At 34.4% G+C, this 16,106-nt stretch overlaps 1 protein-coding gene across 1 annotated transcript in view; it reads right to left on the reverse strand.

Moving 5' to 3' along the window:
- The window catches only part of st8sia4 (ST8 alpha-N-acetyl-neuraminide alpha-2,8-sialyltransferase 4), a 62,490-nt gene that overhangs the window by 17,956 nt on the left and 28,428 nt on the right, over positions 1–16,106 (reverse strand). The window contains exons 3-4 of the mRNA XM_088629959.1: positions 7,919–8,176; positions 3,801–4,094 (exon numbers count right to left, since the gene is read on the reverse strand). Coding sequence (XP_088486085.1) covers positions 3,801–4,094; positions 7,919–8,176 — 552 coding nt within the window. The remainder of the gene's footprint in view (positions 1–3,800; positions 4,095–7,918; positions 8,177–16,106) is intronic.

Below are 16,106 nucleotides of genomic sequence, written 5' to 3' on the forward strand. Positions count from 1 at the left end.
TCTGTGTATAATACCTTCAACAAATGTCAATAATTATGACTAAATACACTCGGGATTTGGAAATAATTAGAACAACATATTCAAGCCAGATGTTCTTACAATAAAACTGAGGCAAATCCAACCTTTCTTCCGGTAACTGGGTAGACGAACACTGTCCCCCATTTCCCATATTAAACTGAAATCTTAGGTATACCATGGTAAAATCTAAATGTTTCCAAGCTTCAGACTCAATCACTGCAAGTATGCAATCTACAGCTGTATCTGTTGTCCTTGTGAGTTGCCATGGCAGCCGTTACAGTCTTTGAGATTTATCTTAATGTAAATAAAGAATGACTGCAACATACAGTCAAACAAAGAGTAGTCCTGTATGAACCTACAGTGTATCCACTGTAGAAATGTGACAGAGTAATTATTTAGCCCAATATCCAGTATTCGGATACTGGTGATTGGCGATTCATTTCAGAGTTACAATTCTTATTCATCCTCTCTTTGTCCTGGTATTTAATAGGTGAAATACTGATTAATTACTGTTTAACCAATACTGTTCACAGTGTAGTTCTGAAATACCTGAAAATCATGCAAATCTGGATGAAATCAGTAAAAGCAGGAAACTCAAATCATTTTCATAGGGGGAAAATTTGACAGGTACATTTTCTTCATTAATACAACTGTCACAAGAGCTGCTTCTACCCATAAGAGATTTACTGACAGTTGCACAGTATTTTACGAAGCAGCTAACTAAAGAGATAATGTACTATCTGATCATTATATTTTTGCAACTGTGTAGTTCATGGGAGAAAAAACTTATTTCTCAATTCAATCACTGAACCTATGTTTCTAAAATGTGACTGCCTTTACATAGGAGAGGTAATACAAATGTCTTCATGGTACAAGCACCTAATATTGGTTTCAGATATAAAGTCAAACACTGCAATAAAATATAAGAAAACATATGATATGCCAACTTAATCTAATATACAAAAACAAAAGGAAAATGATAAAGATAATTCTGTTCATTTTGCTTGTTTGGTTCATTCTAGTTTATGCCTTATCTCCCGCCAGACCCAACCCAAGTCAAATTTCATTCCCCCTCAAATGAAAGATCAAAACAATTTCACTCTAAAACAGACCTTTCAAAATACTAATTACTAAAAATATCTAAATAATTTTGAAGATTTAAAATATTCTTATGCATAAATATAAAAACTAGCATCATAGTTTAGCTGTTTTTTCATTAGCTTCAATATTGAATGATGAAATAATCAAATAAAAATAAAGTGTTTGTTTTGTTTCTATGTTCCACACTTTCTGACTTTGGTTGTTCTCCCTCCCCATTGGTTCATTAATTCATCCACCTTTCCGTATCACACCATTCGAAATCAGCTTCTCGACCAATCAGAATTCAACTTCTTCGGTATTTAACTTGGAGGTTTTCAGAACGTAGGGGGCCTTTCGCTCAAATTCGGTTCTTCCCGGCTCAGCTTCGGCTTAGTTTCACTTACGTTTTGCTTCGGGTTCGTCTCTCTTCGTTTTTGTTCATTTCGCTTCATGTGTGTGTTTCCGTATAGCTTTGGCTTTGTTGGTTTGTGTTCGTCTCCTCCTGTACTTTCGTTTGTTTGTATTATCCTTTATTTCGGCATTACCTTGCCTAAACATGTTATATCAACCTCTGTGCTCTTTTGTACCCTATTCCTTGTGTCTACTCTCGTTTTCCCTTATTTGTGTACTTGTGTGAACTTTTGTGTAAAGGGTTAGTTAAGGTTGTCAAGTAACATTGTGCACACGTACTTTGTCTTTGTATTAGAAACACTAGTTTAGGACGGGTGAGTGCCTTTTATCTTGAATGGTTTTGGGTAGTCAGTGAAGGTTAGCTAGGGTGTTAGAAGACGCTGAAGACCGGATATTTCAGGTTTTGTTTTGTAGTTAGGTCAGCTTCCCTTCACTTAATTAGCCAGCTCCATTTTGTTTGTTATTTCCGTTCCTTTGGCACCACTCATATTTCCTTTGCCCCCATGCCAGTCACCTATTCAAACTGCATATAATTCACTTCTGTTTATCTATCTGAATTGATTACAACTATCTTTTCCGCACACAAAAGATTTCTCCCTGCACACCTGGAATTCCCTTAATGTTGCACTCCATTTACCTCTAGGCTATCAGGGTGCAGAACAGCATGGTAACTTACACCAGTGATTAAGCCACTAACTAAACTGACGATTTGAAAGTATGATATACATGTACCAAACTTAGGCAGTCCGCTACTTTTTAAAGAACTTTAAGTTTTACTCAAAGGAACATTTTGCCAAAAAATCTGAAAGTTTAAGAAACATTTTCTTACCAACACATTAAATTCCTGAATTTACTGTTTATGTAGTAGAACAGAGTACTCATGAGAATAACCTTCACAGCTTTTCTTTAGCTGGGGCCATGCTAGGGCCTACAAATATGTTCCCATTGCTTGTCACAGTCACTCTGTTAGATCAGCTTTGCTATCTATCTGCTACAGCTGTCCTGGTAAAGCAATACAGGAACTAGTGCTCAACTTAGCAGGGAGGAGTTGACTGAAGAGGAAATAGACAGGAGATGTAAAATACAGAGCTTTTGTTTTTGGTCCAGCATATTGGCTGAAAATATGTTTACGACTGTTACGATTAACTGTGTAAGCTACGCAGTTTTTTGTTTTTAAGCAAATCTTAATCTAAAGTCTAATGCTAAACAGAATTTAGGACTCACTGTCTTAATTAAAATGTAAAATAAAGATGGACTCTTGAAAACATTGTAAAAGCCCCCTTTTTAAGTTACACATTGCTGAGTGGATACTAAAGGATAAGACCTAATGGCAAGACTAAAACAATATTAGGAGATGCACAGTCTCTTTCAATTTCTTGAATTTCTTTTCTGAATTTCTTGAAATTCATTCCAACATTTTTAATATTGTGATGTATATATAATGTATTTGAATTATATTTTTCTAATATTTTCTTAACCTGCATGCAAACCATCAAGTTAATAAACAATCCATACTATTATTATTGTTATAATATAATATAATATAATATAATATAATATAATATAATATAATATGTGTATTAATAATAAGTTCAATTAATTATGATAAAAGTTGAATAAGACCTTTAGTGAGTATGCTTGGGTAAAGATTATATGATTCAGCTGTCACTGAGATACTTTAATTTGAATTGCTGCCTTTGTTGTATCTTTTATAAGAAGCTTTTTCATGTAGATAAAAGTAAATGAATCTTTTGTGTTGTACAGAAGGTTTAAATGATTAAAAACATTTTGTTTCAGGAGGTTTCAGACAAAAGTCTTACTTCAGCTGCTTAGAATGAAATGTTTCCACAGTGCATTACACTTCTGAGGATAATACGGTCATGATGTCAGAATTAACGTTCATTCCAAGATGTTCCAAAGTCCCCACTTTAAATATCAATTCTTGCTCACTTGGTTTGTGGAAAGCATTCGTCTCGTATCACTGACTCACTATACAGTATAGACGGTAAAGTATCTTTTTCTTTAAAAAGTACCCCACACTATGCAGTGAAAAGCACCTGTTAATAATCTGTTGTCATTTTACTATCAAAGCTTTTGTTGATAAATATTTATTAAAGAAATTGTTTTAGTCCTTTTACCTCCCACGTTTGCATTCAAAAGAAACATTAATATGGCACTATGCTAATGGTTTCCTCTTTAACTTTTAAATGTCTTTACAAAAGTGGCAAACCTATATACCCAAGTCTGACTCATTATCCAAGGACACATTTTATTTTAATTCAGCTACTTACCCTCTCACAGCATGGATGAGTCTTAGTGACGGATAGGCAGTTCTCACTTTTAATTTATTTTTTAGGATCAGCTCATTAACACACTCCACATGTTTTTCACCTCCTTTCACCATGAAGGCTGGGATCCAGAGAACACTGTCATTAAGCAATGTCAGCCTTTGGACAAATCTCTCTCGATCGGTCTCATTTTTAAATCCTCCAAATGCTCGTTGTATAACAGAAGGATTCATGGTGATGAAGTCGGACCTCAATCCCACATCCTCAGAAAACTCTGCGAGCGGTGCCAAATTACACCTTTTCAAAAAAACAAAAAAAAAACAAAGCATTGTTTAATAAATAATCTTCAGTCTGGAGAAGAGTCAACCAATTTCATAAAGATAAATGGTTCTGACTGTGGGCTATAATAAATGTAAATGTAAGTCATTGTTATGCATAACTGTCTGACTGGCTTCATAGATTTACAGGAGTCAAAGAAAGTCAATTGTGGCCTAAAGGTAAAATGTAACCTTCACGTGATGTGAAAGCCTGGCAGTGTGCAACTAATCTTTTGTTTCTCTGCAGTTCAAAGAGGGCTTGGACATTACTAAGCCTGATCTTGTATTGCTCGTCTAAAATCGTGGTTCATTTGCTTTTTGCACCGAGATGATCTTTTTCAAAGCAGTATTTAAATCTGCATCAATCTGTATAAAACAAAAGGATTATTGCTTGTTGCACTTTAGTCAAGGTACCCAGAACAAAGGAACAGTTCAGGTATCAGTAGCTTTCCTGGTGTCTTTCTCTACAGCCTTTTGTATTGCTCACTGACACATATGACCAAAAAGGCGTGTAGATAAAATTGATTTTCCTTCAGTTCCCTTTTTTAAAGTATTTCCACAAAAGAAGGTGCATGTTGACATTGTAGTGTCTTCCAGGTGTATTCACACCCCCAGTAAAACAGAGACAAATCATCACAGAGACAAATCATCACATAACAAAGAAAATAAAAATGGTATACTACAGTCTAACTTAACAGCATTGCTACCAATAGCACCGTAAAGTGCAAAGTCATAATTGCTATAATTAATTGAAGTTCAGAAAACACAAGGGGTCCAGTTATGATTCATGGCCACAAATTATGGGTCATATCCCTGTAATTAGTATTTTTAGTCTTTTACAAATCCTCCTTTGACATGGCTTACCCAGACAAGAACCATCCTGTAGTGTGCTATGAGGTTTTGGCATTTCTGAGAGGGAATTTTTACCTATTATTTTAAAAAGAATTCTTGTATCAATTTGACTGAAATATAGAGAAGGCCTGATCAGAGAAGGAGATGGACAGTTAAGCATTTTTTGTATGCTATTATCCATTCCTTCGTTGGTCTGAATGTATGCTTACATTATTGTGGTCATGCTCTCAATATTCATTTTCTGCCAAGCTTGTGCTTTTAGCAGAGGGAACCCAAATGTGCTATATATGTAGAAGTTCACAATTCCCTCAATCTTAACAAGGGTTCCAGGACATATACAGTAGATGTCAAACAAGCCCAAATCATAATATACTCAAAGCTGTCATAAGTGTTGTCTCAACACGAGTTTCACCCTTTTCAGGCCAAACATAATTAAAAAACCTAAATTTTCATCTCGCATTTTCAGAGAACTTGTAGACGTCAATGGCCATTTGTGTGCAGAATCTGGAGAGTTCTCTGATCTTAAGCACAATGATCCATATTACTATTTCTTCCTTTTTATACCCCAGGAAAACAACATCTTTGGAGGGCTTTAAATACTTCCATAGGTTTCAATTGCTCTTCTAAACAGCTGAATGTTATTGGAGATTTATCGGATCACTTTAAAGGAATACTTACATGTTTTAAAAATTTGACCTTTTTGTTTTCTGGAATGAAATTACTTATGACAAATATGACTTTGGTGTGTGCAATGCAATTACAATCACAGTATATTTTTATTTAAGCAAGACATTAATCTATAGGTCATCCTGTCATATAAAGTTTTGTTACTATTTCCTTTGTACTGTAGCAAAAAAAAAAAATTCTAGACAGCACAGGAAATTAGATCATTTTTAGCTATTGCTTCCGAAGAGGTAATTTACACTTCTGCTACATGTCACATTCATAAGAAATTAAATATAGGTTTGTCTGGAACCCAGGGCAGTAAGAGGTTTTGTATACAGCAGTAGGAAATGTATATTTCACAACTACAAAGCACATTTATACAGTAAAAAAAAAACTAAAAATGTACAAGCACAAAATATCAGTCTTGTGCTACAGTACATATCTTTATAAATTTCATCTAAGAATTATTTAGAATATTTTAAAGTATTACAAATCAGGTAAGTTTAGGGATACAAACATCATGAAGACAATTTAAGGAGATATTGGAATTACTTTTTCCATCCACACAGAATTAGGCGTAAGACCACCTTTTTATACTGTTAATTAGTTCTTGCTGAACAATCAGAGTAATCACATCTACGCTGATTTTGAATGAATTCTTCTGTTCGTTTAAAAAGTTAAACGAAATAGCAACATTTGAGAATAATCCCACTAGATAGACATTCATTCCTAAAACTAATTTTAAATTAATATAACAAAGTAAATTCATTACACCAATGTGATTCATGGATTATCTGATTATCTGATATAAAGTGGATACCTTTACTACATGACACTGAGAAAAATGATCCTGTTTCCTTTCTTGAATTACTGACAACTGCTTCAGTGAAGATACATGAATCCCCCCCCAAAAAAAAAATCAACTTTACATTTCTGGTGAAGAAAGATATGAGTTAATGGAACTCCAGAGAGGTCAGCCAAGTTTAAATGCTGCCTCAAAGATGGCCCAAGGCCTGAATGCCCAGCTGGTATCTTCACAAATTATATGATTACTCTGGTTGAAATCTTAGAAACTGAGGACCTTTGCATCCACACAGATGAAAGAGTAGCAGCAAAAGGAAGTCTGCTTGTGTTTGTTTCTTATAATACACAAGCATTTGTGTATGCCCACAGTTCTCTAAGACACGTGCCTCAAAAACACAGCACTCAAGATCGGCATCAGTAGTAAAAAGCTCAACTCATTAGCTCCCAGAAAACTTCACTGAGGATGCAGCCTACTTTCACGCCCATTGGGTTACAAATGGTGATAAGCTGATTCACAGCTGTGTCCCCGAGGTCAAACAAGATTCCACACAACGGGAGCACACAAGATTCTACAGCCCGATACTTTCTGAAGAAGCCCACTGAGGCCTGATTAGATGGGCAACCTGATTAATGTAACTTGACTGGCACAACTATTAAATACTCTTTTCTATAATAGGTTTCACAATAGGTTTCTTCCAGGCTGCTTGAAAGTGGACTAGTGCAGACCTTCATCTAGAGTTTCATTACACTGCAAGTACACAAATAGATATATCCGGCTTCCTTGAAACTATACTGGAGCTAGAGAATATAAATCTTTATTTTAGTACATGAATTAATCATTCATACACTACAGCAATATGTAAAAAAAAAACTGAATAAAAGAAGCAGGAATTATAGTAATGCTAATTATCTTAACACAATGTGTTTTTAGAAATCTATATTTCCTTTAAGTGACCACGTGTGATATTTACCCATGTAATACAGGATATACTGTGAACACAATATGGATAGGAAAGATGTCAGATGACCCTTGAATGGTAAGCATTTATCACAATTTGTCATCTGAAGGTTAGTGTGATCAAAAATCAGCAAAAACTAAAGAGAAGAATAGCCTGCCAGCTACAGTATAACATAACGTAATTTACATGACATTTAGCAGGGACGAATTTCTGCACTTGGGAGACGCACCTTCAAAAACCTCTTTTCTTTCAACCTCCTTATAGAGGAAGTGCCTTTGTTCTTAGAGAGCCCCAGACTTGACTTATGATACAAAAAAATATGAGTTATACTTTCCATTCTGCAACAATCTCTAAAAGAAAAACATTGTTTATGAATTCTTGCACTAAAACATTAAAATAAGGCAAAGAGAAATGTTGCATTTATGATTTTATCTCACTACGCTCATTTAAATCACACCACTATGCAAATTAGACCAATTAGCAAACTCAAAAATTCACAAAATCCTCCATTCTGAAGACCTACCTTATGACAAAATCATGGTTGTCAATTTCCTTTCCACATCCACTGTTAATAAGGATCCCTGAGTTGCCAACCACGGCACAAGTTTTAAACCTCCTGTTTTTCATTGGTGACACCTCCGGCAGCAAGCTGTGTAAATTGTGTGAAATATTGAGTGTTCGACGTCTGTCTAGCACATAGTGAATGACGTCACCTGGCTTAAAACTGCTTTTCACAACTGAGACATCCCTCTCTGCATCCAAGAATCGAAGAATGTCTTTCCTGTTAAGAAAAATAAAGGAATAAATTAGCCTTCAATTTTCATTTTATTTGAAGATAATAACAACACTTCACTACAACACCTCTACTTTTAAAAGTACTATCTCTGTATTGGAAATGTTATTATTTTCCAGGTCACCAAGATAAAATGCATAGTGCTAGACAATAAAAAAAATCCTGAACCAAATTTAAGGATAAATTAATAACACAGTGAGCTACAACTAGGGAGACTTTCTGGTTTCCTAATGATTATTCAATATGTCTGGGACTCTTTCCTTCTAGGAATTATCTATCCTCATTAAGTTAATCAAGATGCTGTATTACTTCAGGCAAGACAAATAAAAAAAACAATATAGTATGTATGTAAAGATTACTAATCGGATTAGAATAATTTCAGTTAACTTTAGTATAACATCCCATTCTTTTAGTGGGCTGTCAGTAATCTCAGTCACATCCAAGTTACTTTTTCTATTGCGTGTATTTTGTGACAATGACTATACATTAATTGGTGTTCCTTTTAACTACAACAAAGTCTTGAGAAAGTAACTGCTTGCAGCGCTCTTTTCAATAAAATAGCATTTTAATCTATTCTCCTACAGCTCTGAACCATTTAAATACATTTTTTTTTATGTATAGCAGACCAATACTGTGGTGTTTATTTTTGCAGAAACATTATTTTTGCCATTTTTATTTGAATGCAACAGTTAAGAAATTTAATGTTATCTGTAATTGCCCAGGGTTTGAAGAGATGTATTTTCAACCAGGTTAACACAGATCATTATCCATCAAGAACATCAAGAACAAATCACATAAACACATTTAAAACAGAACCATGAAATGCATCACTGAGCATTGTGGTATCTTCTCATCACTGAAATATCTGTTTCATTTTATACTTCCTCTTTTAAAGTTAATAATGTGCTTAAAAACTGTAAAAATGTATTTTCTATTAAAAAAACACAACAATGAAGATTATCTCACAAGAAACTATTAGGTGTGTTCTGATCCCTTTATCACTGCAACACAGAAAGGGCTCAGTACCCCTTAACTCTTGTGGTATATAAATAACACTTACAAATGAAATACAACAAATTAGGTCGATCCTCTGAGACTTATTTTGCTTTGAAGACATTTTTTTTCTGTTTAAGACAGTTCCATCTTAACAACATTCCCTATAAGTCTCACACAGTGATTTTTCCATTTGGTACATTTCCCTGTAGTGATTCTTCACACAGCCTGAATGGGAAAAACTACAAATCTAGAGATTTATCACAACCTTCCCAATCCACGACAGATTTGGAAATTTTCTTTCCCTTTAATAACGTTATCAAGTAAATTTCCCTGTGGATGTGGTAGTTCCATTTTACATTGGTTCTTACAGTAATTCAGCCCTGCAAACTACCTAAAGATTATTAAAAATTTAATTATCCAGGGAGATTTATCCCCACACTTGACTTTTTGTCATTTCTGTTGCTAGTCTTGAATGATATCTCTTACATTACTATCTTACTTGATCCATATACTCTAGATGTTCATGGCTTTGTGTGTTTTAATTTTAGACTAAATTGTATTTGAAATGTTTCTACAGATTTATGTTTATCGCTGCCCCATAATTCTCCACATCCTAGATTACTACACACTTGCACTTATTTCCTTTGCAGAAAAAAAAAGAATAAGCTTGAAAAAATGAAATTTTAATAATTTCTACTATTAGAAAATGACACGAATATAACAATTTTAAGCCAAGTTGAGACAGAGTCCTGCTAACTTAGTTTGAAATGAAGCATATAAAGGAGTTTATGTGGGAGACTAACACCTGAGTGCAGAAACAGTTTGATATCAATTGGTTTAATTTGTTAAGAGCCCAGATAGAATGGGGAGCAGAAGAGATAGATACTCCAGGACCAGAACTGGGAAACACTGGTGTATAGCACATATTATAGCATTATCAATATCAATATTGTTATTAATATTGCTACAGTTACTTTAAGTTCCTATTGAGGTGTCTCAAGAAACATCTAACTCGTGTCAACATTTGTAATTTTCAGTAGCTGCGAAGCAAGAAAAGAACTGATTTACCTTTTTTAATTAACTTAATTAACTTAACACTGAGTCATCAACAATTGAGGAACAGGCAGGTATAGAGAGAGAAGTGGATCAGAGAGAGGAGAAGAGACAGTGACAGACTGGGGGGTCCTTGTTCTGATCAGCCTTTAAAGGTGAACTGCAATGCTACTTTGATGTTTCGGGGATATAATAAATTGGCAATGATGAGAGCATTTCAAAGCATTTTTACATCACAAAAGGGACGAAGTTTAAATAATAATTATAATAATTGCTTACACGTATATAGCACTTTTCTGGACACTCCACTCAAAGTGCTTTACAGGTAATGGGGACTCCCCTCCACCACCACCAATCCACCTGGATGATGTGACAGCAGCCATAGTGCGCCAGAACACTCACCACACATCAGCTATCAGTGGGGAGGAGAGCAGAGTAATGAAACCAATTCATAAATGGGGACTATTATGAGGCCATGATTGGTGAGGGCCAATGGGAAATTTGGCCAGGATGCCAGGGTTACACCCCTACTCTTTTCGAGAAACGCCCTGGGACCACAGAGAGTCAGGACCTCGGTTTTACATCTCATCCGAAAGACGGCGCCTGTTTACAGTATAGTGTCCCCGTCACCATACTGGGGCATTAGGACCCACACAGGCCACAGGGGGTCCACACAGGCTTAGCTTCAGTGGGTTACCAGTTGTGAGTTGCAGGGTGATATGGCTGCTGGACAAATGTATAAGTACAGTAGCACCATAATACCATTGTCTGCGATTCAGAATGAGGCAACAAAGCTTCTGATGATGCAAAAGTGCCCAATACATTGTAAACACGCTTAAGACCAAGTGAATTTTGCTACCATAATACTCTTAATATTTATACTATTAATAGTAAATATTTTCATGAAACCAGCACATTCAAGGCAACATGTCTTTTTAGATACTTTTAAAAACTGCAAAAAAAGAGCAACCTACCAACCAACTAAAACATACACATAATAATAAACACGGTCGGGAAACCACGTTTCTCATTTGCTTACAGCAGTGTATGTCTAGTGAGCAAAAAGACTGCTTTCACATCAAAACTTGCATCGCTTGTGGTGCAACCAGCCTGCGACAACATGGCGACCACACAGTACTTTCACAAAGTTCACGATTTTACACCTACTCGGGTGCCTCTAATTATACAAACTGCCCTGGTATATTCTCGGCATATCTTTCGCAATTTATCGGTTATGATTGATCATTTTACTTATTGAGTAACCCACTCTGCCTATTTCTGGTATTCTTTATTTTCATAACCCCTATTTATTAACAATATTTTCAATTGTTTTAAACATTTTTTTCTTTTACTATACCAAAAAACTGTTAATTATTTAAAAATGTATGCAATAAAATGAGAAGTTTATGTATATGTATTTAGATTTAAACAACACTATTTTGTTAAAATAAAAAAGGTGTCCATTATTATATTGACTTTCCAAAACACAATGTAGAACATCCACTTAAGCTCTTGATTAAATAGTGTGATAAAGGCCAGGGGTTGGAGAACCCTAAGATCTGGGGAAGATATTTAATGCAGTTAATGTATGGGACTCCTCTGGTCAGCCATAAATACTGTGCTTCCTGCCAGATGGGTTTATTTCTGTGCACACAGGTGTAGTAAGTGCCCCATTTGTCTCAGAGAAAAATTTACAGCACCACTTTGGAGTCCAATAGATCACTTTACTATACTGTGAAGTGGGAACTATTAAAAAATCTATTTACAAGATATAAATAAGACTATTTACAACTATCATTCCCAGGATTTGCTGAACACATAGAAATGCAGTGAAAGATATACAATATATAGAAAAACCCCATGTACAGGCTATTTATACTTGTATGATGTGTAGTATTAAATCTGGCAAGATTACTTCAGTACACTATTTCTTTACAAATGCAGTCTTCTAATAATATATAGCTCACAAAGGAAAACATTGTAGTTTTCCCTGGAACCATTTTTAAGAAGCAGACAAATATCAAAGAGAAAGAAAAAGGAAACCACTAAAAGCACTTATTGTTTGTAGTTTCCCGAAATGTATCAGAGAAGAATTTAGTATTATACCCTCAATCAGCTACCTGATAAGTAAAACTAGACATTTTTCCTCTGGGTAGGCATGACATTATACAGATTGAAAAACAAAATAATTTCAGCTTCCTCAAGCCAAACTGAACAATAAAAAGACAGAATGTTTGTCATTTTTAACCTAATAAACAAAAAAATATTTCTATCTGCAAGCAATATATCAAATGAATCATAAGGGTACAAGTCTGAAGATAATTTAATAAGATAAAGACTTTTTGCATAGTGCTCCAAGGACCATCCATAATTATTTTCTTCTTTATTTCATTAATTTCCCATTTTGTGAATGAACACGTGACTTCTGATGCAGTTCTTCTAACTAATATGTGCCTATTTTCCAAATGGAAAAAGGGTCTTAAAATTGTTATGCAAGAATTTAGAGGAGGAAGATGTTAGTAGTTCTGTGGACACTGACTCGAGTACAACACATAGCCCTTCTTGAAAACACATTAAGCTTGTAGATACTGTACAACTTCACTAGTTTTTTGCTCACTTCACTGTACCACTGTTCCTTAGAAACACTTCAGCTTTAAGTGTAATATTAAAATGTAATAAAATGTGAATTTTACCTTTGCTTAACACATATGAGCACATAACCTAAATTCTAAACACACCCAACTATTACTTTGTATAATCTCTTTAGGACTATGACTGTTATTCCAGGTAATGATAGAGGAATAGCAAATAAAATTATAGTTATCGGCCATACTCAATTTCTACTTTAAAGAGGGAACTATAACTATGAAATAAAAAAAAAACTTTCATTATTTATCCTTATTTAAGAAATGGCATAATATAAGGATACTGTATCTCCCCCTTCTCCCTAACATTGGGTATTATTGTTCTGTTGTGTTAAAATGCTGCGGACAAGGAGTTAATTCGAATGCGTCTCTGGCAGGGACTAACATTCTCAAGAAATAAACAGTGTTATACTGTTTTTAACACATCAGTTCAGTATTAGTAGTACAAGGAGTATACTCTATTAATCCAAACCTACCTCTGTAATAAGTAAAACAATGCATTCACAATTCCTTCTAACCCCCCTTACAGTGTTCTATAGTTGTTTTTCTCCATCTTGTTTACATTAAAACCCTCTACACAGATTAAAACCAGTAAAGTGATTTTTAACAAAAATTGATAGTGTAAAACTGTATTTTCCTCATTGACGAAATTGCCTGATCATAACCATTTTTTATTTTAAAAATGCTACAATTCATCAGTCATACCAATAAAGTTCTTTGAATTTGGATATTTGAAATTTAAAAATCACCTGAAGTGTGAGAAAAATACAATGCATAAGCACAAAATAAACAACAGATCTGTTTTAATTCTTAATGGTAAACATTAAATAAGTAATGAGGCTTTTATGCAGTTAATACTCCAAAAAAAGCTCAGTGTACACGAGTTGCATTAGTTTTGACTATACAGTTGATTCCTACATAATACATTCTGTTGCAGTTTTAGGTTTTCCAAATGACAGCTATGAGTCTATCATAATTTTTAAGAAGACTGATGATTAAATTATGTGCTAATTCTAGATGTGTTTAACAACAATCTGTGTTAACTATTCAATCATGTCAAACGCTGCAGTGTTTCACATAATCTCTTTCACGAGACAGAATACTTAACATCTGAATTAAGAACACACATACTGTATGCTCCAACCTATTTAAATCTGCTGCAATCGTCCTTTTACAGCTCCTCTCAAGAGTACCCCACAACATTTCAGCAGTGTTAAGGTCAGGAAACCGGTGGCACTAGCATGACAGTTTAAATATTTCTTAATTCTGCATCGGCTTCCATAATCTTGATAAGTGAGGTCATTTTGATAGTATTGCTTAAACATTTTGAAAAGTCTGAAAAAAAAAGCTTCAAGGCATTTTTAAGCAGCTATCTGAATGAACCATTTTTTGTGTGTTGATTACTCCTGCAAGCACATTTATTAAAAATATGGATCCTACTTTCAAAACATGTATGTGTTTAAATTGTTAAAGGAAGCAGTGGGGATTCATGTGTCTGGAATACAGAGCCAAATAAGATTAAGGATGTTTTTTTATAAGCACACCAGTAACTAAACCTGTTAAGAGAAAAAAAAGTGAACAGAATGCATCTGAAGATTTATCGAGAACAAAAATGTCTTTTTTGTGTCACAATAAAGAAAAACAGAGTTTACTATACTATTTAACTGTTTGCAACTGCACCTCACCTCACCTATCAAAATAACAAATGCAAAATTTTATTAAGAATTTTAATAAATAGAATATCAGTCTTTTTTGCTTCTTTAACTTCAGTCAGCAAGTACTTGAGGTGATTGTTAACACTGTTTTCAAAACGTGTTCCCTCGATCAAAAAATAAAAAAACAAAGACAAAAAGCAACCTAAACAAAGCTTGTTTACATTTGTAAGTACCAGTTTGTATTACACCATGTCTTTATCCTGTGAAATATATATGATTTTATTGTGTTGCAAATATTTCCTATTATTCATTAGGGAGAGAAAACAAGTAACATAGGATATAAAACACCGTAACATACCCAGATCCTGTGCCTTAACATTAAGTGGATATTTAGCTTGAAAAATTCTGCTGGGAAAATTCACATAGGTTAAGAATAACACATGGATTTTCACCCTGTTATTAGCTTTATCTTAATTCCAGGATTGTGTCACAAAGCCAAACAGAAATTCATCTTCGTTTATACTTAATACCTATTTGCAGCTCAGTGCAACATGTGCTAGTGCAGAGGTGCAGATGTCAGTTCAAACACCAACAGGAAAGCTCAGATCAGCACCACACACAGAATTCTTGCTGGATACAAAACTGAATTGTATTAGTATTGATAATAGCTCATTGTATTCTGTTTAATGTGGCTACATTACATCATTTTCATTCAGGAATATCCCAAAACATTTCACGAAGAAGTGGGGACTCCCTTCATCTACCACTAATTCCATCTGTGCCTGCTGGTCATGACAGTTGCAAAACTGAAAGCTCTATGTGCTGTATGTTAAGCCGCTAACAACAATTTGAATGCACTGAGATTCTGTGGTAGGAAAAGTGCTATATAAATACAAGGAATTATTTACTGACTTATTTTGAAAGAGCCTCAGGTGTGAAATCTGTCTGAGAGACACTTCCTTTTTTCAAAGTAATCAACAATCAGTGATAGACTTCCGGTGTTAATTTTCAGAAGCTTTGTTCTTTATCAACATAACTAAACTCCTTGTGCATCCTTTTGACCTATATAACTAGACTCTGGCATACAATTAGGACTTTGTGTAAGTGAAAGACCTTTATTTCATTTACTATGTTTTAATTTTCAGATAAAGGTGTGTTCATATTTCTTTTAATTTTAGGACAGCTGAAGATCACTATGAAGTAATTGAATATTAACTAAAATAATGTTTTTAGAAAAGGTTGGAATCCTAAATTAGAAAAATTGATGTTTCGGAAATTGTAATTCAAAATACTGCTATATCCGAATTCTGCACATTGTTCAGTCCACAAGAACATGACAAACAGTGTCAGAGTACTTATTCACTTTAGATCAATTCGTCTGATCTAAAAAAAGCTAAGAGAAGGATTTGGCATTATCTATCAATCTATATTCCCCTCTGCTACCTCTCTTTTTCACATTGTCATACAGACAGGAAGTTTATTGAATTTTATGCTCATGTCAAGTTGTGCAAAACATATTCTTCTAATCCCCTGGTTTTGGAGTCTATTATGAACAGCTCTAAAAGACCT

Source organism: Lepisosteus platostomus, chromosome 4 (assembly GCF_059453375.1).
Source record: "Lepisosteus platostomus isolate fLepPlt1 chromosome 4, fLepPlt1.hap1, whole genome shotgun sequence".
Lineage (NCBI taxonomy): Eukaryota > Metazoa > Chordata > Actinopteri > Semionotiformes > Lepisosteidae > Lepisosteus > Lepisosteus platostomus.